This window comes from Aedes aegypti, chromosome 1 (genome assembly GCF_002204515.2).
Source record: "Aedes aegypti strain LVP_AGWG chromosome 1, AaegL5.0 Primary Assembly, whole genome shotgun sequence".
Lineage (NCBI taxonomy): Eukaryota > Metazoa > Arthropoda > Insecta > Diptera > Culicidae > Aedes > Aedes aegypti.
Window position 1 is genome coordinate 86,258,616 of NC_035107.1, and position 26,487 is coordinate 86,285,102.

Below are 26,487 nucleotides of genomic sequence, written 5' to 3' on the forward strand. Positions count from 1 at the left end.
TGGCATTCTTGCAAAACATCTCCCAGAAGCGAAACAGGTTAAATTTTTAATGGAATCACCAAAACAGGGGATGCCTCAGAGATATCTCTGAACAGTTTTTTGGCAAGTCGAAAGATGTGTTTCATCAAAACTTAGGAAACAAATCTTTGTAGGGATTCTTCTTTTGCTTGGCTTTACTACCTCACTGGGCAGATCCTGCTCATCAGCTTAGTTTTTCAAAAGCTCTTTCTCTATTACTAACTGAGAGCTTTTCATACCAAAGTTGCCTGACATGCTATTAGTGAAAAATACGCCCTTTGTCCCATACTTTACACCCATGATTATGCCGTAGTAAAACTCAACGTCCATGTTTTAAGATTATATATATTTACCATAAAGATCTCTTCATAAGTCAATTCTTAGCAAATGTCGCGTAAAACGCGGAAAGGATACCGTTTTTGGCGCAAAACATGACAAATTACAGCTAACAGCCTATTTATAAATAGACATTACAGGAAATTACATTTACAAAAAAAGTAGAATATTTGTACCCCCCAGGAAGCGTGTTTTTAACATTCTATACGGTGCGTCCCTCTAGTCTTCGAAGCGGATCTTCTTGTTCGGCGGAGTGTCCGCCTTATCCAGCGGTTTATTCCGGTTCTTGTGGTCGAACAATCCAGCCCGGACGAACCGCTTGGCGGCTCCCTGGTCCAGCGTGGGGCGATTGAACCGGTGGTCGTAGATTTCCTTCTCCCGCATCATGGCCGCTTTAATGCGCGTCAGTTCGTCTTTGATTCCGTGCTAGAAGAAAAAGTTGAGAACTTGTTACAATCCTTATGAAAAATATTATTGAAATACAATAGATTTTTTACAATATGAACAGAGAACGTTATGTATATTTACGATAGAATTTAAAAAAGCCACAGCAATAGAGATTGTGGAACCGTGCACCCCCGCTATTTTGCACGATATTTCATGCAAATCATTGGGGTTCATCTTTAATTTAAACTTTTAGTCACGCTACAGCTGTGTTTCTGGTAACCTCTTTGGTTGTAGATGAGGGTTTTAACAAACACCCTATTGATATCAAATTATAGTTTTTGCAATCATACGCTGAACAATGAAATATTGTTTTTCCCTCGACTGATCAATCGGTCTTCATAAAATACAATAAACTACTGTGTATACTGCTTCGCGACTAAAAATGCATGAGCCAACGTGCGAAGTTCGATTTTTGACCAACTTCGCCGCGTCGCGAGTCACTTCGCTATAGTGCGCATCTATGCCCGTCACCGTGTGCATTATGCGCACTATTGAGAATCGAGTTGCGACGCGGCGAAGTTGGTCAAAAATCAAACTTCGCACGTTGGTTAACCCATTTTCTAACGCGAAGCAGTATATGCAAATGAAATGCGAAATATGCGTTAAAAGTTCATAACTAACACAAATGTTAACCTTTTCAAGTAGGTACTTGCAAACGACTTTTGAAAAACCTAGATTCAAATAAATATGTCTAACTAGATTTTTTTTTAACTTTGAAGTAGTTATAAAGCTTTCTGGGGAATGATTTGAACAAAAATTTGGTTTACCTTGATTGAAAATAACATTCTTGAAGAGTTTGAGTTATAATAAAATGATTTTCTGAATTAAAAAATGATAAAAAACAGATCATAAATGCTTTATAATTTCTAAAAACTGATTATATCTCAACCACATTCAAACATCATTTTTGCAATGGATTCATTAAAAATAAATAATGTGACTGTGTTAGACTTCTTGAATTTTATATCAAAACTAAATATTTCTCACATTTTTACTTAAGTTTCAAATATGTCCGTTTATAAATTGTCCAAATGCGCTCTACGGCATCTTTGAGTCACTGTGTATTATAGACTCTATTGTACATCATAGATTATATGAAGATTCAACTAATAATCAAATCGAAAATTTTTAGTCGGGAACCTTCCCTTCAGGAAGAATCACTCACCTTATTCGGATCTAATCCGATGATTTTATAGTACATCCAGTACAGCGAATTGATGCTGTACGACAGGTGCAGATCATACTTGACCTTTTCCTCCAGCGAGAAACCTTCGTAGTTCTTGTAATCCTCCCGTGCAATGGCCAGATTTTGACGGATCCGCTCGATGCACTGGGACAGGGTTTCGTTCTTGTTGATGAAGGCCGTGTCGTTCTTCAACTCGCCGTAATCGAAGTCCTCCACCTCCAAGGCGTCCATTTTTGTGTGAAATAGCGAACACTGATATTCACACATTAAAATGAAGGAAGGAACGATTAATTTTCGATAAAAACTTATAAAAGCACATTACTCACCCGAAAATTTTCGCAAAATCACAACAAAAGTTTGACAGGATTTTTTTTTGTTTTGGTCGAGCCTCTGTCAAACTATCGCCAATCTAGTACATCTTTCGGGTTGATGCGGTGCGGACATGACAACGTATGAATTTACCTCATGGGACGGTGAGTGAAGTACTAGACAATAACAAAAACTGGTGTTGTGAAATGTGTTGTTTTGAATATTAGTTTGTTTCATATTATTCAACAATTTACATAAATCATAAGCTTAACGGTGAAGTGATTGATGTTATGTATCATAACTAGTTTGAAGAAAATATGTTTCAAGAAGCGTTCAAATATTACAAAGCGCGGAATCCGCCGCCTAGTTTTGAGAACGTAATAGATTTGTGCAAGAGCCACGGCGCAGACGGACTAGATCATCGACTGAAGGTAATAGAATAACAAACGCCTGGCAAACGCTAACGTATGATAGGGTCATGCATAATTTACGTTGCACATCACTGTAAACTCCTCATTACTGAAAACTACTAGTGGGCTTCGTAGCCGTGCGGTTAGTGTTACCAAGGCATTTAGCCGCATCGTGCTAAAAAAAGTGTGGGTTCGATTCCCGCCGCAGGCCGAATAACTTTTCGTGAGGAATGTTTTCCGACTGTACCACTGGGCGTTGCATGCTAGTCCGTTGTCTAGTGTGGTGCTTCCTTCAAAGGGCTTAATAGCCCACTGGAAGCATTAACACTTGTCCGCCTAAGATATTCGTCACTTACACGGACGACTAAGCCTCAAAATCAGTTGGAACGCTAAATTCAACCCACTATATCTCGGCTGTCCTAAGTCCGATTTACAAAATTTTGGCACCTACAGAAATGTATGGGCTTCTAGATTCATGTCAGGTTTTTGAAATATTTTTGGAAACTACTGTTTGATTTGTAGTACTTAAAACACCGGAGCAAGTCCTAAAAAAAATTTCTAACCGCCAGTAATTTGTAGATAACTTAGAATTTATCGCGATAACCTATAGATTTTTTTATTGCTTGATGATCGTATTAATGTAACCAAACAATTGGCATTGAATTTTTGATTGTTAGCTGTTCAAAGAACTACAATATATTCACAAAACTACGTAGAATACAGAAAAAATGCATTTTCAACTATAACTTGGAATTTATCGCGATGACCCAAACATTTTATGATCTTAAAATATACTCATATTTAAGGCCATCAAATTTGCAGAACACTGATAAAAAATTTCTGTTGGAAAAACTACAATATTTTCACAAAACATTGAAAAATACAGTAAAATACAGGTTTTCTACAGTAATTTCTCATTTATCGAAATGACTCATCAGTTTTATAATTTTAAACTCTTTGTATGTTCATGAGAAACAAATTTCCTGAACATCGTTGATCGCTGTTTGTTTAAAGAACTACAATATATTCACAAAACTGCGTAGAATACAGAAAACATACATTTTCAATTATAACTTGAAATTTTTCGCGATGACCCAAACATTTTATGATCTTAAAATAGACTCATATTTAAGGCCATCAAATTTTCAGAACACTGATAATGAATTTCTGTTGCAAAAACTACAATATTTTCACAAAATAGTGAAAAATTCAGGAAAATACAGGTTTTCTACAGTAATTTTTTATTTTTCGCAATGACCCATCAGATTTATAATTTTCAATTCTTCGTTTGTTCATGAGAAACAAATTTCCTGAACATCGTTGATCGCTGTTTGTTCAAAGAACTACAATATATTCACAAAACTGCGTAGAATACAGAAAACATACATTTTCAATTATAACTTGAAGTTTATCGCGATGACCCAAACATTTTATGATCTTAAAATATACTCATATTTTGGGCCATCAAATTTGCAGAACACTGATAATAAATTTCTGTTGGAAAAACTACAATATTTTCACAAAATATTGAAAAATACAGGAAAATACAGGTTTTCTACAGTAATTTCTTATTTATCGCAATGACTCATCAGTTTTATAATTTTAAACTCTTTGTTTGTTCATGAGATACAAATTTACTGAACATCGTTGATCGTTGTTTGTTTAAAGAACTACAATATATTCACAAAACTGCGTAGAATACAGAAAACATACATTTTCAATTATAACTTGAAATTTATCGCGATGACCCAAACATTTCATGATCTTAAAATAGACTCATATTCAAGGCCATCAAATTTTCAGAACACTGATAATGAATTTCTGTTGGAAAAACTACAATATTTTCACAAAATAGTGAAAAATTCAGGAAAATACAGGTTTTCTACAGTAATTTTATATTTATCGCAATGACTCATCAGATTTATAATTTTAAATTCTTCGTTTGTTCATGAGAAACAAATTTCCTGAACATCGTTGATCACTGTTTGTTTAAAGAACTACAATATATTCACAAAACTGCGTAGAATACAGAAAAAAAAAACATTTTCAATTATAACTTGAAGTGTATCGCGATGACCCAAACATTTTATGATCTTAAAATATACTCATATTTAAGGCCATCAAATTTGCAGAACACTGATAATAAATTTCTGTTGGAAAAACTACAATATTTTCACAAAATATTGAAAAATACAGGAAAATACAGGTTTTCAACAGTAATTTCTTATTTATCGAAATGATTCATCAGTTTTATAATTTTAAACTCTTTGTATGTTCATGAGAAACAATTTTCTGAACATCGTTGATCGCTGTTTGTTTAAAGAACTACAATATATTCACAAAACTGCGTAGAATACAGAAAACATACATTTTCAATTATAACTTGAAATTTATCGCGATGACTCAAACATTTTATGATCTTAAAATAGACTCATATTTAAGGCCATCAAATTTTCAGAACACTGATAATGAATTTCTGTTGGAAAAACTACAATATTTTCACAAAATAGTGAAAAATTCAGGAAAATACAGGTTTTCTACAGTAATTTTATATTTATCGCAATGACTCATCAGATTTGTAATTTTAAATTTTTCGTTTGTTCATGAGAAACAAATTTCCTGAACATCGTTGATCGCTGTTTGTTTAAAGAACTACAATATATTCACAAAACTGCGTAGAATACAGAAAAAAAAACATTTTCAACTATAACTTGAAGTGTATCGCGATGACCCAAACATTTTATGATCTTAAAATATACTCATATTTAAGGCCATCAAATTTGCAGAACACTGATAATAAATTTCAGTTGGAAAAACTACAATATTTTCACAAAATATTGAAAAATACAGGAAAATACAGGTTTTCTACAGTAATTTTATATTTATCGCATTGACTCATCAGTTTTATAATTTTAAACTCTTTGTATGTTCATGAGAAACAAATTTCCTGAACATCGTTGATCGCTGTTTGTTTAAAGAACTACAATATATTCACAAAACTGCGTAGAATACAGAATAAATACATTTTCAATTATAACTTGAAATTTATCGCGATGACTCAAACATTTTATGATCTTAAAATAGACTCATATTTAAGGCCATCAAATTTTCAGAACACTGATAATGAATTTCTGTTGGAAAAACTACAATATTTTCACAAAATAGTGAAAAATTCAGGAAAATACAGATTTTCTACAGTAATTTTATATTTATCGCAATGACTCATCAGTTTTATAATTTTAAATTCTTCGTATGTTCATGAGAAACAAATTTCCTGAACATCGTTGATCGCTGTTTGTTCAAAGAACTACAATATATTCACAAAACTGCGTAGAATACAGAAAAAATACATTTTCAATTATAACTTGAAATTTATCGCGATGACCCAAACATTTTATGATCTTAAAATAGACTCATATTTAAGGCCTTCAAATTTTCAGAACACTGATAATGAATTTCAGTTGGAAAAACTACAATATTTTCACAAAATAGTGAAAAATTCAGGAAAATACAGATTTTCTACAGTAATTTCATATTTATCGCAATGACTCATCAGTTTTATAGTTTTAAACTTTTGTGATTTTTAAAATTTTGTCATAATGCGTCATCGCAATGAATATCAAACTACACTAGACACGACAAAATTTATAAATTGTAAAATTCATGGGTAATAGCGATTATTTTTAACTATAGCTCAAACTATTTTTTTTCTGCCATATGCTACGCAGTTTATAATACATGTTGTGATTCGTTAAATGTACAAATTACAATGAAAAATGTTTGGTAATATAAATTCGAACTTCATTGTTCGATAAGTTTCAAGTTATGTACAAACAAACGCTTAATTTTTTTAGATTAGCTTCAGTGTTTGTAGTACTACAAATCAAACCATAGATTCCAAGCACATTTCTATAACCGCACATGAATCTACAAATAAGGACAAACTAGGGTTGAAGCGATCCACTTTTTTTAACACCGTCATCCATGTAAGTAAATATCAATAATTGCGTTATTATTAGTAAATTGAAAAATGATGTCATTGCAACAATAATGGATTAGCAACAACTTGTAGTTGTAAGTCTCAAATATGAGAATAGTTTAAAACCACAAAATCTATGGGTCGTTGCGGTAAATATGAAGTAAGATTGTTGATTTATGGTTTATGATATGAAAATATATAATAAAATCATGAAAATGATAACTCTTTGTCACAATTATTATACTGCAACGGAAATCTGATATATTTCTATTATAATAAATAATAATAATTAGATATGATTTGTGCAAATATTATCAATACATAGAAATTGTTATATTACCAATTTTGTAAACTGCTTGTCGTGTTTTGAAACAGAATTTATAACTGCTCAATTTTTTATATATATTACGTTGAGAAAATTTCAAATCGTAAACACAACTACTATGAAAACGCAACCATAGTCAGAGACTGTTCTGTAAAATTCGTGATTTTGTGAAAATATTGTAGTTCTTAGAGCAAATAGCCATTATAACTGTTGAGAAAGTTCTTTTTTTTTTCAAAACTTAATAACGGTTTTGAAAAATAAAATCAATTAGTCATCTTGATAAATATGAAACAAGAGCAGAAATAGTATATTCTTGTATTACATGGTATTTTATGAAAATATTGAAGTTTTTTAACGAAACTTCATCGGTTAATTTACACAAGCTTGCCAACTCTAAATGATAACATTTTATTTAACATTTTCAAATTATAAAATCCATGGAACATTGTGGTCAATTGCAGGCTGTTATTACGATCTAACTTTTCTGGTATTTTCCACAGTTTTGTGTAGATGTTTTAGTTCTTTAAAAATCTCCAAAAATGTTATGTAGATATATTTACTTTTATATATGAGTATTAGGGCAATTCAAATTTTAAAAATGTTCGAAAATCCAATCTCCCATATGCTCCTTACCATCCTTACCATTAAAATAGTGTTATGTGAAATTTTCAGCTTTCTAGGTGGTGATTTAAAGGTGGCCCAAAGACAATATAGGTTTATATGGAAATTACTATGGAGAAATTTAGAGAAATGTTCCAAACACTCTAGTAATGTAATGTAAGTAAAAACTTATCATCCCATATTGAAAACTCATTCTTCAAACCTTAATGAAGGATGTTGCTGAAGAAACAAATCCCTTTTGAGCTAATTTTGTTTGAGATTTTTGTACATGTTTGCAGGGCTATAATCCCATATTAAGCTAAATAATAGCAAACAAACTCGTGGATACCTCTTCTGCTATCCTTCGGATTGAATTTCTCTCTTCAGCAAATTTCTTCATTATGGTTTGAAGAACGAGTTTTCAATATGGAATAATGAGTTTGAATTAATATTACAGAACTACCGTGTTTGAAACATATCTCAAAATTTCTCCATAGTAATTTCCATACAAACCTATATTGTCTTTGGGCCACCTTCAAATCACCACCTAGAAAGCTGAAAATTTCACAGAACACTATTTTAATGGTAAGGATGGTAAGGAGCATATGGGAAATTGGATTTTCAAACATTTTTAAATTTTGAACCGCCCTAATGAGTATGCTCCAAACCCTCAAAATGATATGGTCTGGAGGCAATCAGTGATTTGCAGTTGGCTGACAAAACGTTGAAATGTGGGAATTGGAAAAGAACGAAATGATCTTAGAAGAATTATTCTCTTCCGAAAGAATAAATATATCTATATTTTTTCTTTTCGATGTGTTATTCCTTTCGACGTTTTGTCATTCAACGTTTGTTGTGTTTTGATACGTTCTGTCAATTTATATGTGAATCTGAAAAACTTTAAACTGTGGAGATTATAAGCCAATGCGGCAATTTTAAAATTACAGGATAAATTTTAATCGTTACTGTATTATACATGATTTTCGAGCACACTTATTTTTCTTGAAAATTTACAACAATTTAGAAAATTATACAGATGGTAAAATGGTTCAAACTTTGGTAACAACAGAATATTTTTGTATTATACGGTAGTTTGTGAAAATATTGTAGTTCTTTCAATAAAATTTCATCGATTATGTTGTGCAAACTTGACAACCCTAAATATGAGAATATTTTAAAATCACAAAACCCATGGATCATTGCAAAAAAAAATCAAACTGTTTTTAGGATCGTATTTCTTCTGTATTATTCACAGTTTTGTGAAAATGTTGTAGTTCTTTGAAAAACATAAAAAATGTTTCAAAATATGTTAATTTTAATATCTAACAATAACTTTAAATTGATAAGGTCTAGAGACAATCAATAAATTGCAGAAGAAATTTCAGAATTTTCTGTATTATACAAGATTTTGTGAAAGTATTGTAGTTCTTTGAACTAACAGCGATCAAGGATGTTCAGGAAATTTTTTTTCTCATGAACATATAAAGAAGAGTTTAAAATTATAAAACTGATGAGTCATTGCGATAAATATGAAATTACTGTAGAAAATCTGTATTTTCCTGAATTTTTCACTATTTTGTGAAAATATTGTAGTTTTTCCAACAGAAATTCATTATCACAGTGTTCTGAAAATCTGATGGCCTTAAATATGAGTCTATTTTAAGATCATAAAATGTTTGGGTCATCGCGATAAATTTCAAGTTATAATTGAAAATGTATTTTTTCTGTATTCTACGCAGTTTTGTGAATATATTGTAGTTCTTTAAACAAACAGCGATTCACGATGTTCAGGAAATTTGTTTCTCATGAACATACAAAGAGTTTAAAATTATAAAACTGATGAGTCATTGCGATAAATATAAAATTACTGTAGAAAATCTGTATTTTCCTGAATTTTTCACTATTTTGTGAAAATATTGTAGTTTTTCCAACAGAAATTCATTATCACAGTGTTCTGAAAATCTGATGGCCTTAAATATGAGTCTATTTTAAGATCATAAAATGTTTGGGTCATCGCGATAAATTTCAAGTTATAATTGAAAATGTATTTTTTCTGTATTCTACGCAGTTTTGTGAATATATTGTAGTTATTTAAACAAACAGCGATCAACGATGTTCAGGAAATTTGTTTCTCATGAACATACAAAGAGTTTAAAATTATAAAATTGATGAGTCTTTGCGATAAATAAGAAATTACTGTAGAAAACCTGTATTTTCCTGTATTTTTCAATATTTTGTGAAAATATTGTAGTTTTTCCAACAGAAATTTATTATCAGTGTTCTGCAAATTTGATGGCCTTAAATATGAGTATATTTTAAGATCATAAAATGTTTGGGTCATCGCAATAAATTTCAAGTTATAGTTGAAAATGTATTTTTTCTGTATTCTACGTAGTTTTGTGAATATATTGTAGTTCTTTGAACGGCTAACAATCAAAAATTCAAAGCCAATTGTTTGGTTACATTAATACGATCATCAAACATTAAAAAAATCAATAGGTTATCGCGATAAATTCCAAATTATTTACAAATTACTGCCGGTTAGAAATTTTTTTAGGACTTGCTCCGGTGTTTTAAGTACTACAAATCAAACAGTAGTTTCCAAAAATATTTCAAAAATCTGACATGAATCTAGAAGCCCATACATTTCTGTAGGTGCCAAAATTTTACAAATCGGACTTAGGACAGCTGAGATATAGTGGGTTGAATTTAGCGTTCCAACTGATTTTGAGGCTTCGTCCTCGGTGTGTTAACGTGTAGTGTCTTTAAAAAAAAAAAACTTTACTCATTACTGTGGGAAAAATGCCCATTATTTGCTGATACATGGAAACGTCAAAATAACGGGTAATTTATTTTTCCATGTCCCTCCAGTCGCATCAGCCTTGTTTTCCAGACCAACAAATCAACGTTTTTCCGCACCTCACCAATGTTAATATATTATTGAATAAAATGTGTTTAAAATAATGAGAGTCTAATGTTCATTATTCTACGAAAATAAATATTAAAATAATTTGAATTTTCATATATGAAAGAGAGTAAATTTTACTCTGTTTCTTAATTAATTGATTTGCCATAGTGGGTAAAATTTACTCGTCAATCTGACGTACAAGCCGTTTGCTCTTTAATGAGTAACACGGTCGTTTGAGAATACCCTTTAATGGGTAAAAATTTACCCATTTCCGCTAGAAGTGCCTCTCCACATTTAAAGAGTAAACACGGTTTACTCTTTAACGGGTAAAAGCGGTTTCTGTCACATGATGGGTAAATTTTTACCCTTTTTGTAAATTTCGCTTGCGGCATAAAAAGGGTAAAAATTTACCCATTTTTAGAAGGGGAATGCAAATTAACATAACCTCAACTTTAATAATGGATTTTGAAATGAAATTGCAATATAAATACTTCTTTATTACAAACAATAATCATTATTTTATATGTATAATTAATAAGAACATTCAACATTGTTCACACATGAGCTGAATTAATCTGTCAATTGTTGGAATGTTGCTGCAGCCGGCTGGAACCGAGGCAGGAATAACAGGGAAATCTGAAATGTCTGTGTAGTTTGAGATCAATATACATTTTACATTACTATATAAGTCAAAAACTTACCTCTTCTTTGAAGGCTGTATTTACAAAATAAAAGAAAGACGAACTTAAAGATTTATAATTATACTTAATCTTCGCAACTTCACACAACACAGCTGCATTTATGGAATGTTTGCTTTAACTATTTTTTCACCCATAAATGAGTTTTTAAATACCCATTTTTAAACTGCAATGGCCAAAACATAATGGGTGTTTATTTACCCGTTTTTCATTTTTGAATTTACCCGTTTTTTGACAGAAGTGTGTGCTATTTAAAAATGGGTAAATTTTCACCCATTAAAGGGTATTCGCGAACCACCGTGAAAGGCCCTTTACTCTTTTTATGAGTTAAGCTAGTTTCTCTCAAAGTGGGTACTTTTTTACCCTTTAAAGGGTACTTTGAGCTTACAGTGTAGTGTGTTGGGGCCGTCCTTAGCCGAGTGGTTAGAGTCCGCGGCTACAAAGCAAAGCCATGCTGAAGGTGTCTGGGTTCGATTCCCGGTCGGTCCAGGATCTTTTGACGTTGGATAACATCTTACGGCAACATACTGGGGTACAATTTCGAAAAACGAAAAATCGCTCGCGTCACGAAAAGTGGTTAGATTTTGACTGTTAATGACTTACTAACGCCCGCATAAATTTTCAAGATTCTTGCACCAATCGATTGCAAATCTTTCTAAGAATCTACTCAGATAATGAAAACTATTGATTTTCATGACTAAACTATTGAAAAATTGGTAAATATCGAGACATGTTTTATTTTTCAAAGAAAAACACAATTTTCTTGCTGTTATAAGGTTTTGAAGTTTACATGTGCCGTAATTTCGGGTGAAATTGGTCATTTTTCATGGTTTTTCTTGTCTGTTTTCAATCATGTTGAAAATGCCAAACAACTGAATACAAGTACGACGGTCAGTCTCTTTGGCTCATGTGCCAAAATTTTAAAACAAATGTGGTTTTAGTGCTAAAAATCATCCCTTAAATAGAAAATCGGGGAATCCCATTTCGGGGTGAAATTGATGACTTGTCAATGCGATTATTATGTTTTGAAACGACTCTACATAATGAATATAAGCTCCCTGAGTTCGAATATGCTTGCAAAATGTTTAATAATGCCATATGTAAAGAAATAATGAATAGTTAATTTCAAGAATAATTGTGATAAAAACGCCTAGATGTAGGCAATTTTTTAAGGAAAAACCTGATATCTAACAGAAATTTAATTATTTCAACCGTATGAGCTAATTGGTACCAGTCTAGAAGATGAAATCGGGCTCGGGGATATATTTTAAGCATCCTTTCAAACTTTACTTACTTTGAATAATTCCGTTGTCGTCGTCGCTACCTACATGCAAATGCATGCTAGAGCGATCAGAGTATCAATTTGTCAAACATAGAGCTAAAACTAATCAGCAACAGCTAACTAGAAAACTAATCAACCAAAATTATAATTGATAAATTAATAAATTAATTAATCAATTAATAGTTATAGATGAAGTGTCTCTGGTTGTAACTCTTTTACATCGAATGACCCGTTTTGTTTGAAATTGTGCTGCAATTCAATTTAAGCGCGTTCTCCACGGATACGACGAGTCAGTTGTATGTCCTTTGGTATGATGCTGACACGCTTGGCGTGGATCGCGCACAGGTTGGTAATCTTAAACAAATCGATCAGATAGGCCATTCGCTTCCTGCAGGACCACGACGGCCGAGCTCTGGAATCGCAGATTTGTCTCTACATTTCCCCGGATACCACTACGAAGCAGAAAAAGTTCTTCATGGTGCGGAACTTCTTCGAGTATCAAAAGGAACTTTAACATCGATTTGAGCAAAGAGGATAACATGGAGCTCGCGGACTTCATGGAGAAGTACCTAAACCTCAAACTGGATTCGTAAACTACTAAAGCAACCAATCTTAGTGGATCATGCGTTCGACCGGAATATTTGTTTGGGAAGCAAGAGTTACCGCTCATGCTTATTCTTCCATCGACCGAGTCTATCGGTGTTGAAGTGTTAACCGAACCAAACTTACACCACAGATTTTCTGTGCTAACACACAATGTCCACAATAGGTCAGAATTGACATGCAACAAATAATATGAAAATTGATTGGATTTTTATCAGTAGAAATCTTTCATAAGTTTTTGCCGGTCTCATGCCAGGAAATAGATGAAGCTAACGTTATCCAACGTCAACTTGGCGGTTGTATCTCGGAAACAACCTCTTACTTTTCGTAATGGAAATTTCCTTGACTTCCCTGGGCATAGAGTATAATCGTACCTGCCACACGATATATTAATGCGAAAATGGCAACTTTGGCAAAAAAAGCCCTCAGTTAACAACTGTGGAAGTGCTCATGAGAACACTAAGCTGAGAAGCAGGCTCTGTCCCAGTGAGGACGTTAATGCCAAGAAGAAGAAGTGTGTTAAACATATTTTTTTAAAAATTTCTCTATTAGTATCATTCCAAACATTACATTCATTTCTTATATCTAGGTGTTCTGTGTTAGACAACACTATTTGGTAAAACAAATTTAAGATTTACTTAACATTTGTTAACAACATATTACATTTCATTTGCCGTAGCAGTTCAGATTTTTTACAGGAGAGTTGATTTCACCTGCTTATAAGAGAAAAAACACGTTTTCAATTTACTTAACCTAAATATATAACGCATTAATCGTGGCAATAGAAGATTGTAACGATTTTCGCCTGAAATTAGTAATAATTTCATTTGACATTTGTTCTAATATTTCAACATATTCTATTTAACTCATTGGGTACTATACCAGGGAGGAAGCCTCAGAATCATTTTTAAAATTTTATTTTGAATTCTCTGCAGAGCTTTCTTCCTGGTATTACAACAGCTAGTCCATATTGGTATAGCATACAACATGGCTAGCCTGAAAAAAAAGCCCTTAATGTGATTTTTGAAAGTTAAATTCTTATCTAGCATGAGCCCTAGATACTTAACTTCGTCTGACCAATTTATTGGAACCCGTCTCATCGTGACACAACATTTTTACATGTTTCGTGACAACATGTTTCAAATAAAGAGCTTTTGGTTTATGTGGGAATATTATTCATTGAGTTTTGGAACCATTAGGAGAAATCTTCCATTTTTGCATTTTTGTGTGAAGAAAAAATATCCAAACTTTTTTGCAATCCACTACAGATGACACGCAGACTTCGGTCCTTTGGCGGAGAGGCTTGTGTCATCCGCAAACAAGGATTTTTTGTTGGTGGGGGCGATATTTTCACCCGCCGCCTCTGTGTCAACTTCTCGATCATTGAAGATCGATCTCACACTTGTGAGCACGAGAGACAATAAATAAAATACTTTTATATTCTGGGGATTTTTTTTATTACCGTACGGGTTTGGGCCGAAGGGTCTCAGATTTTCATGAAACTTTTTCCACAGGCAGGGCTCATGGATATATGAATAAAAAAAAATTGAGAAAAATTCAGGGTCGCCTATTTTTCCGGAAAACTCAGGTGGAAATTTTTTGTTTTCCCTTGACACTACTTACTTTGAAAAATCATAACTCAAGAACGAAGCATCGTAGAAACAAAGTTTTTATATGAAAATTTAAGCAAATTTTCTCAAAAATCCAAAAAAAAAATATGAACTGGAAAAAGTTTTCCACAAAATTTTCCCCCACTGGAAAAATTCGTAAAGAAAAGCCGGAAAAACTATGCCCGAACTCGTGGAAAATTTTCAAAAAAATATTTTCGAGAAGGTAATTTTATAAGCTTTAATCACTGAAATTTTTGGAATGCACTTTTTTTCGTTTTTGAGTTATGGCCAATTTTGTGAAAAATGTCCAGATGTGCCATATAAGACTTTTCTTTGAAAAATCATAACTCAAGAACGAAACATTGTAGAAACAAAGTTTTTATATGAAAATTTAAGCAAATTTTCTCAGAAATAAAAAAAAATGAACTGGAAAAAGTTTTCCACAAAATTTTCCACCGTTGGGGAAATTCATAAAGAAAAGCTGGAAAATCTATGCCCGAACTCGCGGAAATTTTTTAATAAAATATTTTTAAGAAAGAAACTTTATAAACTTCAATTCTGGTAACTTTTAGGATGTACTTTTCTTTAGTTCCTGATCTATGATCAATTTTGTAAAAAATGCAAAGATTTGCCATACATGCCTTTTCATTTAAAAATCATGACTCAAGACTCATCATGACTTGTCGAACCGAATTAAAATTATCTCAAAAATATGAAATTTTTGAAATGGAATCAGTTTCCCAGGACATTTTTCACTGTTTATGAAAACAAATAATGAAAACCCGATTAGCTATTCCAGCTTTCAAACAAAGTATATATGAAAAGAGCGATCAATAAGATCCAATCCTACAATATTTTTCAATACGCTCATTTTTCGTTCCTAAAACATGATCAAATATTGCTAGGATGAGCTGTTTTAACCATATATTTACAAACTTATAAGTTCATAAACAAAATTTCTTAAGAACGAAACTACATAGAAACAAAGTTTCCTTCAATCAGAATGTAGGCAATTTTTTCCTGTTAGGTAACAGTTAGGTTGACAGTTAAATAAATGGGTAGACAATATGACAAATAGGTATTTACCAATTCAAGTTTAAAGCGTTGAAATGGCTTGAGAATCATAAGTTTACCAAAAACTAACAAAGAGCAGTGAGAAAGTGCAAGTGTTGTTTATCAGCTGTATATTCCACGTTATTAATTTTTGGAAAGTGAAAAAAGTTTTCCCGAAGCTGTTGAAATGGACAAAGTTCAATATTACGAATACAATTCTTTATGCTGTAACCCCTTCGGACTGAACGGCCACAAATAAGTAAGGACAAATCTACGATCGATCAGCCAAGGCCTCATCAGTAAGCTTCATTCGAATGAAGTTCGGTGGATTACGGAAAAGATGAAAATTTGCGTGAAGTGCTCCATTACCGGTGACCAGAAGGCTCTCGTAACGGATCTTCCAGAAGCAATGGCGTTTGAGGAACAAGTTTCACCACAATCTTCGTTGGCGTCGCCAAAGGAAACTCCTTCCTCGGGTGAGTCAGGTTCTATAAATAATGTACAAAAAATACAAGAGCTAAATTCTTGGAAATTTCTTTTCAAGTAAAATCTTCACGTTTGGATGCTTCTAGTAGTAACTATCGCAATGCTTCTATGGACGAAATGTTCAATCAAATTTTGAGTAAAATAAAGACGGTTTCCGCCTAATATTGTCGATGTTACAGAGGATTTTAATTCCGTTTTATTAAATTTGAACTCAGCTGTTACAAAAGCCGAACCTGACAAGCAAATTAAACTTATAAAATTACTTCCTAGGAATTGGTCATATGCCAAAGTTAAAGCTCATTTTGACGTGTCTCAACACGTTATAACTGAATCAAAAAAATACAATTTAGGGATTCATCCACTTTCAAAAGTAGGACGACCCTCGTATGGATCAGATGTCCAAGACATAGTTTCAAATTTTTACCTATGGGATGATATCAGTCGGCCATTTCCTGGCTTGAAAGATACCATATCTATTAAGTTACCCAATGGAGTGCGCCAAAATGTTCAAAAACGCCTTTTGCTTGACCCTTTGGATACTTTATATAAACAATATTTGGAAACCTGTAAGAGTGAACAGGAATCTGTCTCATTCACATCGTTCTGGAAACTTAAACCAAAACAATGTGTTTATACAAAGGATTCATCGGCCATGAATGTTTGTGTTTGCATGATACATGAGAATATGAAATTCATGGTTGATGCATTGAAAAAAACTAATTGCTTTGAAGTTCATAATACAGAAAAAAAAACTTAACACCTTTTTGACTAGTCAAATGATATGTCCAGATAGTACCTATGATTGTTACTTGAGGTCCTGTGAGGATTGTAAATTAAAGAAATTAGATTTTGTTGCCAATCGCTTAGATGAAAACAACGTTGAAGAAGTTAAGTATTGTTTTTGGATTATTTCTCCTCGTTGTGAAATTATCAACAAAGAGGAAAATGTAAATGATTTTATAGAAAACTTGAAAAATCTCACAGAGAAGTTTCTTGTGCATCAATTCAAAGTAGATAAACAAAATAAATTTATAAGAGCTAAAAAGGAATCACTAGTTGAAAACAAAGAAATAATGTGCCAGATGGATTTCGCGGAAAATTATTCGTGCGTGATACAAGATTCCATTCAAAGCCATTACTTTGTACGACCTCAAGTAACAATACATCCATTTGTAATTTATTACAAAGACAAATCTTCGATCAAAGTCTTAAATTTTGTTGTAATTGCTGACATAAAAAAGCATAACACGACATCAGTTTATGCTTTTCAAACAAAACTAATTTCAAGATTGAAAAATAAATTTCCTGAGCTTGAAAAAATCATTTATCTTTCTGATGGTTGCGGAGAGCAGTACAAAAATAAATCAAATTTCAAAAATGTATGCAACCATGAAAACTGATTTTAAAATTAGAGCAGAATGGCACTTTTTCCCAACCTCACATGGAAAAGGTCCATGTGATGGTATCGGTGGCAATATTAAGCGCATGGCTAGAGATGCTAGTATTAGAAAGTCAGCGGAAATTAATAACGCCAAACAATTTTTTGACTGGGCTGTGTCGCAAAAGGTGAAAGACCAATTTAAAAAAGATTGGGAACTCATCTATGCAACTGAAAATGACTATTCAGATGCTGAAAAATTACTTCAGGAGAGATTTTTTTAACCTTGTTCCAATTCCTGGAACAAAAGAATATCATTCATTTATTCCAAAAGACGAACGAAGCATTTTTGCGAGTGAATTCTCAGATGCACATGAAAACCAAGAAAATACAGCATGCTTTGTTCTTAACCCCTCTACCGGCAGCTTCATTTTTTCCCGCAAAATTCAAATTCAAATCGTTATAACTTTTTTGTTTTTCAATATTTTTGCACCATTTTTTCACAAGCTCTCAAAAAACTCTTCGAGTTTTAGGATCGGTGTCGATATTGATCATTGGTCATCTGGTTTTGAAGATATTCCAAAATTCCTTGGGGGACCGACCCGTAACTAGAACCCCCCGTTAATTTCTCAGGCCACAGAATTTTAATCGTATTCGGATATTCACTCTTCGAAACAATACATTAATGAGAGTATGTTGTGAAAAAATGAAGCAATTTCGTGCAGCCGTCTTTAAGAAATGACCATTTAAGTTTCTGGAACCACGCTGGCCAAATAAAGATCTTAAAAACTTCAAAAAACATCATATCGTAATTTTCAGATATCTCCAAGAATATTGAACCGATTTGTATGATTTTTTCAGAGATGCTCCTTATTACCTGGCATTATATAGCCCATATTTTATTTTTTTGATAAATTGATCAAAAACAAAATGGCCGCCAAAGACATTTTATATGGAGAATGTTGGTCCCCCAAGGAACATCGGAATAACTTTAAAACCAGATCACCAATAATGAATATCGACACGGATTCCTAAACTAGAAGAGTTGTTTGAGAACTTGTGAAAAAAATGGTGCAAAAATATTGAAAAACAAAAAAGTTATAACGATTTGAATTTGAATTTTGCGGTAAAAAATTAAGCTGTCGGTAGAGGGGTTAATACTACAAAGAAACGAAAATCTTCTGGTGGTAGCAACCAAAGGCAATCTTCCCGGTTGAAAAAATAGATAGTTTTAAGATAAAATGTAAGTTATGTACTGAATAATTGAACAAATAAAATAAAAGAAAAATATAAAAAGAATCTTACTTGTTCCACAGAAAAGAAAGAATCCCTTGGAATGGAAAAGAAACAGTTTTTTCAGCTTTGCTTAATGGTGTAATGTTTCATGAAAAATATAATCCAATCCGACTTATACTTCATTAAAACCAATCCCATATCGTTTCTTTCAGATCTTTTAGAAAATTTGCAGTTGCTTTGATAAAAAAACCTTGTTTTCCTGATGCTTCGATTGAAATATGGGTTTTCAAAGAAAAGGCTAATATGGTCATTTTTCACAAAATTTTCCATAACTCAAAAACGAAAAAAAGTGCATTCCAAAAATTTCAGTGATTAAAGCTTATAAAATTACCTTCTCGAAAATATTTTTTTGAAAATTTTCCACGAGTTCGGGCATAGTTTTTCCGGCTTTTCTTTACGAATTTTCCCAGTGGGGAAAACTTTTTCCAGTTCATATTTTTTTTTGGATTTTTGAGAAAATTTGCTTAAATTAAAAACTTTGTTTCTACGATGCTTCGTTCTTGAGTTATGATTTTTCAAAGTAAGTAGTGTCAAGGGAAAACAAAAAATTTCCACCTGAGTTTTCCGGAAAAATAGGCGACCCTGAATTTTTCTCATTTTTTTTTTATTCATATATGCATGAGCCCTGCCTGTGGAAAAAGTTTCATGAAAATCTGAGACCCTTCGGCCCAATTTGTACGATAATAAAAAAAATCCCCCATTGCAAGTTTTTGAGCTTTTTCGCAATTGGTTAGTAATAATTTGTTTTCTTTTTTAATGCTGGTATTGGCTTCTGAGGTTTTTTTTTTTCGAAATTTTAGATAATTTCCAAAAAGGCTCAGAGCCAGGGTCCAATTGAGAAATTTTATTTTCAGCATTTTTGTTTCTTAAAGCGAAGTATGCACTTCAACAGAAAAGTAATCGCCTATCTCGATGCGTAGGAAATTTCTTGCAAGAAATGCTCAAGAAAAGCATTTTTCTCTGATCGCAGTACGCAGATGAAAAGAAATGTCAATTCAAATGGAGCTCACTGTAGGAAATTTCTTGACCATTTCTTGGGCAGAAATTTTTACTTTTCTTGAGCGGAACAGCATACTTAGCTTAAGGCGAAGTAGGCCGTCATTGAAATTTGTACGCGCCCTCTTCGAAATGACATTTCTTTTCAACTGCGTACTGCGATCAGAAAAAAGTGATTTTCTGGACCATTTCTGGGAAGAAGTTTTCCATGCATCGTGATAGGCGATTCCTTTTCTTGTCAGTAGCAAATCAGCCTTAAATGTGCAAAACGTTTCTTGATTTCTTTCTTCAGATCCTGATATATAATTTTCATAGCAGGATCGCCAGTGCGTTGATAGTGTTAAAAATATATTTTTTACAATTTATCATCGTTATAGGCTATTTTTTTACGTCAATCTGTTATAAAACGGCCTACTTTCTAGTACTCATTGCAGTGTCGAATGTCGAATTCGTTCGTAGGTTGGAACTGGCGAAACCCGTTCTGAATCTGATTCAGGTTCGACCGAACTACAATTTGTTTGACGTTGGTTTGTTTATGTGTTGATCACCGACCCAGTTCCTAAGAACCAAAAGTTTCCATGAGAGGCAATCACTTTTTCTATCGCGAGATTACTATTGCAACATTAAATCAACAGTATTTACTTTATTATTCCAATAAAATTCTAAAATTCACTGCAAAGGAATGCTGCGCCATCGGTTTTAAGCCAGTGCAAACAGTCCCCCATTTCTCGGTATTCTGTCTTCCTCACGAATGTTATCAAACATAGATAGAGCTGCATCTACCAAATGGGGGTAGTTTGACGGTCTTGCACATATATAGTATATACATGCTTTATTTTTGTCAACAAAGTTGATACATTTTTGGCCAACATTTTTTAATACCATTAAAATTAAACATCATTGTGTCTTTTGTTTTAGTTATTTGAAAAGTAAGCCAGCTTCACGCTTATTGCATATTGCAAATGATAGCCAAACGACAAATATTAGGCAAATTTTTGAAACGCCAAATAGCCATTTGACATTTGAACACATGAACATTTGAAAAGGGCCCAAGAAGTCTTGAGACTTTTTTCAGAAGCGTTGCTGTTGAGCTCTTTTCAGCCCGTCCACGCAAACTAACACCACTATAAGAAAGATTGGTATTACACTGAGGCAAAAATACTTAGGTTTTCCATAAATCAAGACTTATGAACCAGCCAAATTATGGTTTCATTCCACGCTTAAACATTTCGAAAATGGGATCATAAGTTTCATAAGTGAGAGCTTTGAATTCTTTAACAACAATTACTTGAAATAATTATCATAGCAATCGCTAGAAGAACTACTCCGCTTTCGATGTTGGCTACAAGTTATTCGAAAACAGATCACATGTTATCAAAACATGTCAATTTTTGTGCACGCCTGGAATAAAAGGCGAATAACATTATCGATTGATAAAACGATTTGAGTAAATACCATTGCGTTTATTACCGAATTTCATTGATTGACTTATGAAATTCATTACTGAAATTCTTCACCAAAATCATAAGTAAAACTTACAAATTTCAACAATAATCGTTGTGGCGCCAAATCATAATTATTCCTTAAGAAATTATTAAGTTTTTTTTGCCTCAGTGTAGCTTTTCCTGATAGTGGTATTGGTGAGCGTGATCCAGTTGAATTGGGCTCAACAGCGTCTTGCAAAGCCATTGTTTACCAATGTTGATGTGCCCTATTGGAATGTTTGTCCAGACTTGCAAAGTTTGTACTGATCCGATAAACCTTTTGTCCTACGACAAACAGTGCATCTGATGCTTCATATATCGGCTCTACGCGCGCGTAATGAGGTGTTGAAATCTTGCTGCTGCGAGAGTAATGATCCTCTTAGATTATTCCAATTCTATGTTGTTGATCGCTAGAGACGATTTTTTTCTATCGTTGACTGATAGCTGAAGTGCAGCATTAAACGTACCACACTCTGGCCATTTTTCAACCACCTTCCCATGATAACATTTTTTGTATGAAAATTAAAATAATTGTATGGCGCGTAAGAAATCTCAAAAGCCCCCTTACCCCAAAAACCCTAACGTAATTAATGGACAACCCCAAAGTGGTCAAAATGCCACTAAGAAGACTGCGCACTGTGGTACATCGGATTCACAGACCAACCGTGTGGAGGGGAACAACTATCGGATCGAGATTCGTCTGATTCGTCTGAATTCGTCTGATCACGACGGCAGAGTATATTCAACTGATCTCTCGTATCATGTGTTCTACAGAGTATAGTCTAGTATACTGTGTATGCATGCAAATACAATCCAATGAAAAATGAAGATGTTATAATGAGAGTGTATAATATAATAATATAATAATTAGATTTTAGATAAATTTATCCCCCTCTCCCTCGAAAAGTAGAAAATATTAGAGGGGGGAATTTCATTGTTATCCTATTGTCTTATCCACCGGTAATCTATATTCACTCCTCCAAGAATGTTGAAATTTAAGCGGAACACGCTTTTAGAAGCTTTCCACTAGAGTGCCTATAAACAAGAGTGACATGTTCCAATCTGGACAGTTTCCTCGTTTTCCTGCTCAATTGACGAATAAAAGTTGGGTTATGTTTCGGCAAATTTGGAAATTTAATAAGCTACCCGATTAAAAACATACCATTCAATAAATGGAACAAACCATTACAATATATCTACACGCTGCAATACAGCGTAATTAGATGGAATGTCGAAGAAATATCATTCTTGTTTGAATCTTCTTCTTCTTCTTCTTGCATTACGTCCTCACTGAAACAGAGTCTGCTTCTCAGCTTAGTGTTCTTATGAGCACTTCCACAGTTATTAACTGAGAGCTTTCTTTGCATTCTTATATCGTGTGGCAGGTGCGATGATACTCTATGCCCAGGAAAGTCAAGGAAATTTCCATTACGAAAAGATCCTGGACCGACTGGGAATCGAACCCAGACACCTTCAACATGGCTTTGCTTTGTAGCCGCGGACTCTAACCACTCGGCTAAGGAATGCCCCTTGTTTGAATATACAATTCAAAAACAATTTAACATATTGTAACAGAACAGCACAATACATGTTTTGTATTTGAATTCGAAAACGCGTGAAGAAATTTATGATCCATTTTATTCTATCATGTCCACGTTTAAATCGTGAGCATACTTATGATAAAACCAGAGACGGATGAAATCTTTCCGTATTAATTTCTGATAGTAATTAATTTTTTCCAGCCGATAGCTTGTATTGCCATGAAAGATACCCATCTTCCCGGCTTAATCCCCGCAAAACAATGGAAGATTTACGAAGTACTGGACAGGCCGGGTCTTATCCTCATAGCAAACCCCTTCACCAAACCTGCGCAACGCTACTGGATGGCACGATGTCTTCAAGACTATCCGAAACATCCGAATCGTACCAATCTTCCAGACACAATCATGGACAAATTTGGAACATATTCCGGTGTCGGTAATCAACGGGAGCATTTTGATTGGTGGTCCATAGCAAAAACGATCGAAGATCCACAAGAACGTGCCAAGTTGTGGAAAGCCCTCCGATGGACCACGCTGGGTTACCATTACGACTGGACCAACAAAATTTACGAAGAAGCAGCAAGGAACGAGTTTCCTGCGGATTTGGAAGAACTTTGTAGGCATTTTGCGGAATCGTTAGGATTTCGCGGTTTCAAACCGGAAGCGGCCATCGTCAATTATTATCCCACGGGAAGCACCCTTGCCGGTCACACTGACCACTCGGAGAAAAACCTAGAGGCACCTTTGTTCTCGTTTAGGTAGGAGCACAAAACGATCTTGTTTTCACAACTTTCCCTTACATTAACTCTCTTCTCATTAGCTTCGGTCAACCGGCAGTTTTCCTGATTGGCGGTCCAACTCGAGACGAGAAACCGGATGCCCTGTTGCTGCGGAGTGGGGACGTTATCGTTATGACCCGGGCCAGTCGGCTGTGCTATCATGCGGTGCCAAAAGTTTTTCCTTGCCTCGAATCTAGCCGGGAACGATGGGCGGAACCGGAAGCTGAAGAGGAATCGGCAACGCTGGCGACGAAAGAGGTTGTTCCGGCTGCTTACGCTGCCGCTGTTTGGGACGATAGTCATCGCAACCGGGGCTGGCAAAGCACCGGCAATGGCTTCGCTGATTACATTAGTAATAGTCGAATCAACATCAATATTAGACAAGTTCTAAATGAGGGGGAAAATCATTTGTAAATTGATGAGATGACCCGGAAGCTCGGCTGAGATGGTGCTGTCCGGAGTTTTTGTGCGGTGGTATAAAATATTTAAACTATGCAGTCAGCGAGTACGCTTTTGTCGTCCGAAATAATCCATGATTTATTTGAAGAGGACAAGAAGACAAGAAGACAAGAAGACAAAAAGTGTCGACACAAAGACAAAAAGACAAAAAGAGAAGACTAGAATACTAGAAGACTAGAGAACTAGAAGAGTAGAAGACAAGACGACAAGAAAATCAGAAGATCGGAAGAACAAAAAATCAAACGACCAGAAGGTCAGAAGAACAGAAGACCAGAGACCAGAAGATCAGAAGACCAGAAGATCAGATGTTCAGAAGACCAGTTGGCCAGAAGACCAGAAGAGTAGAAGATCAAAGACCGGAATACCAGAACCAGAGACCAGAAGACCACAAGACTAGAAGACCAGAGGATCAGAAGACAAGAAAGCTATAAGACTTGAAGACTAGGAGACTAGAAGACAAGAAGACAAGAAGACAAGAAGACACGAAAACAAGAAGACCAGCAGATCAGAAAAACAGAAGACCACCAGAAGACGACCAGATGACCAGAAATCAGAAGACCAAAGACTAGAACACCATAGACCAGAAGACCAGAGGCCAGCAGATCAGAAGACCATAAGATCAGAGACCAGAGGATCTGAAGATCAGAAAAGTAGAGGATCAGAGACCAGAAGACCAGAAGATCACAAGACTAGAAGACCAGAAGACCAGAAGATCAGAGGACCAGAAGACTAGAAGACAAGAAAGCTATAAGACTGGAAGACTAGAAGACTAGGAGACTAGAATACAAAAAGACAAGATGACAAGAAAACAAGAATACCAGAGAACAGCAGATCAGAATATCAAAAGATCAGAAGACCAGAAGATCTGAAGACCAGAAACCAGAAGACCAGAAGATCGGAAGACCAGAAGATCGGAAGACCAGAAGATCGGAAGACCAGAAGAGTAGAAGATCAGAAACCAGAAGATCATAAGACTAGAAGAACACAAGACCAGAGTACCAGAAGACAAGAAAGGAAAAAAAGCTATAACGATTGAAGACTAGAAGACTAGAACACTAGAAGACTAGGAGACTAGAAGACAAGAAATTAAGTAGACTAGAATTCCAGTAGATCAGTAGATCAAAATACCATAAAACCAGAAAAATAGAAGAGCGGAGACCAGAAAATCAAAATACCAGAAGATCAGATGATCAGAGGACCAGATGACCAAAAACCAGAAGACCAGAGACCAGAAGATCAGGAAACTAGAAGACCAGAGATCAGAAGACCATGAGACCAGAAGACTAGAAGATCAGAGGACCAGAAGACAAGAAGACAATAAAGCTATTAGACTTGAAGACTAGAAGACAAGAAGACCAGAAGGCAAAAATACCAGAAGACAAGAAGATTAGAAGACCAAAAGACAAGAAGACCAGAAGACCAAAAAACAAGAAGATTGGAAGACAAGAAGACCAGAACACCAGAAGACAAGAAGACCAGAAGACAAGAAAACTCAAAGAGTCAAAGACTCGAAGACTCAAAGCTCAAATACTCAATAAATAGAAAACTGGAAGATTAAAAAACTCAAAGACTCCAAAACTCGAAGAAAAGAAGACAAACATATTTCCGTGGCACACACGATACTCATCAGGGAAACAGTGGCGACAGGTAGTTGATTACTGGATCTGGAAAAGCTAGCTCAACATCAATATTGAACGAGTTCTAAATGAGGAGGAAAATCGTTCGTGAAAGATAAGCTTTCAGTGGCTATGAGCGGTGGTTGTTCTGGTAGGTATTAAAATTTTAAATTTCCGTTTTCGTTGTTGGTGCAAAAGTTTGTCGAGTTGGGCTTTGGGATCAGACAATTGTACCACTCTCCAACCCAACCCGAGAGCTACACGTCGAACTTTTCCAAAATCCACTGCAAAACAGCCAACGACGACGCGACCTCAAAGAGGTTGGAGAGTGAGAATTCGGTTCGGGCGGGAGCATAAGTGAAACTTTTCTGGTTTAGATATGGAAAAGCGATGCTGATGCAATCCGGAAGCAGAGTCGGTAGATTAATTTCATATGCAGAGCACTAACGATTGCAGGCGTCCCACTGGCCAGATGATTATTATTAGAGAAGCAAAAAGTTTTGCGGAGTTTTTTTTTCCATTGATGGTTAAACGAGGTTCTGCGCTGAACCGAAATTCTGGAGATGGGTAAACATCGTTGCGGTGGGTGATGATTACCCTATTTTCATCGCCATCATCAGGCGAGCGACACGGAAAGTAAAATATGTGTATGTACTTAAATTGATGTTTGCTTTATTCGAAGTTGGAT

The 26,487-nt window shown here is 34.4% G+C and overlaps 2 protein-coding genes across 2 annotated transcripts; one reads left to right on the plus strand and one right to left on the minus strand.

The window, feature by feature from the left end:
- Positions 1-345: 345 nt before the first annotated feature.
- Positions 346-2,452, minus strand: LOC5576587 (nuclear nucleic acid-binding protein C1D). The gene is made up of 3 exons (XM_001656114.2): positions 2,314-2,452; positions 1,967-2,239; positions 346-780 (listed from the first exon to the last, which is right to left on the minus strand). The coding sequence occupies exons 2-3, from the start codon at positions 2,216-2,218 to the stop codon at positions 574-576; spliced, it is 459 nt and encodes a 152-aa protein (XP_001656164.1). The 5' UTR covers positions 2,219-2,239; positions 2,314-2,452; the 3' UTR covers positions 346-573.
- A 4-nt stretch (positions 2,453-2,456) lies between these two features.
- On the plus strand, positions 2,457-24,221 carry LOC5576586 (nucleic acid dioxygenase ALKBH1). Its single transcript, XM_021841769.1, has 3 exons — positions 2,457-2,727; positions 23,147-23,703; positions 23,766-24,221. The coding sequence occupies exons 1-3, from the start codon at positions 2,614-2,616 to the stop codon at positions 24,136-24,138; spliced, it is 1,044 nt and encodes a 347-aa protein (XP_021697461.1). The 5' UTR covers positions 2,457-2,613; the 3' UTR covers positions 24,139-24,221.
- Positions 24,222-26,487: the final 2,266 nt, after the last annotated feature.

Excerpts from the sequence above, each read along its gene's own strand:
- LOC5576587 (XM_001656114.2), bottom strand. The coding sequence starts at position 2,218 with ATGGACGCCTTGGAGGTGGAGGACTTCGATTACGGCGAGTTGAAGAAC. Across the intron at positions 781-1,966 it reads TCGGATTAGATCCGAATAAG|CACGGAATCAAAGACGAACT; the intron begins GTGAGTGATTCT and ends TTTTTCTTCTAG.
- LOC5576586 (XM_021841769.1), top strand. The coding sequence starts at position 2,614 with ATGTTTCAAGAAGCGTTCAAATATTACAAAGCGCGGAATCCGCCGCCT. Across the intron at positions 2,728-23,146 it reads GACTAGATCATCGACTGAAG|CCGATAGCTTGTATTGCCAT; the intron begins GTAATAGAATAA and ends AATTTTTTCCAG. Across the intron at positions 23,704-23,765 it reads GCACCTTTGTTCTCGTTTAG|CTTCGGTCAACCGGCAGTTT; the intron begins GTAGGAGCACAA and ends TCTTCTCATTAG.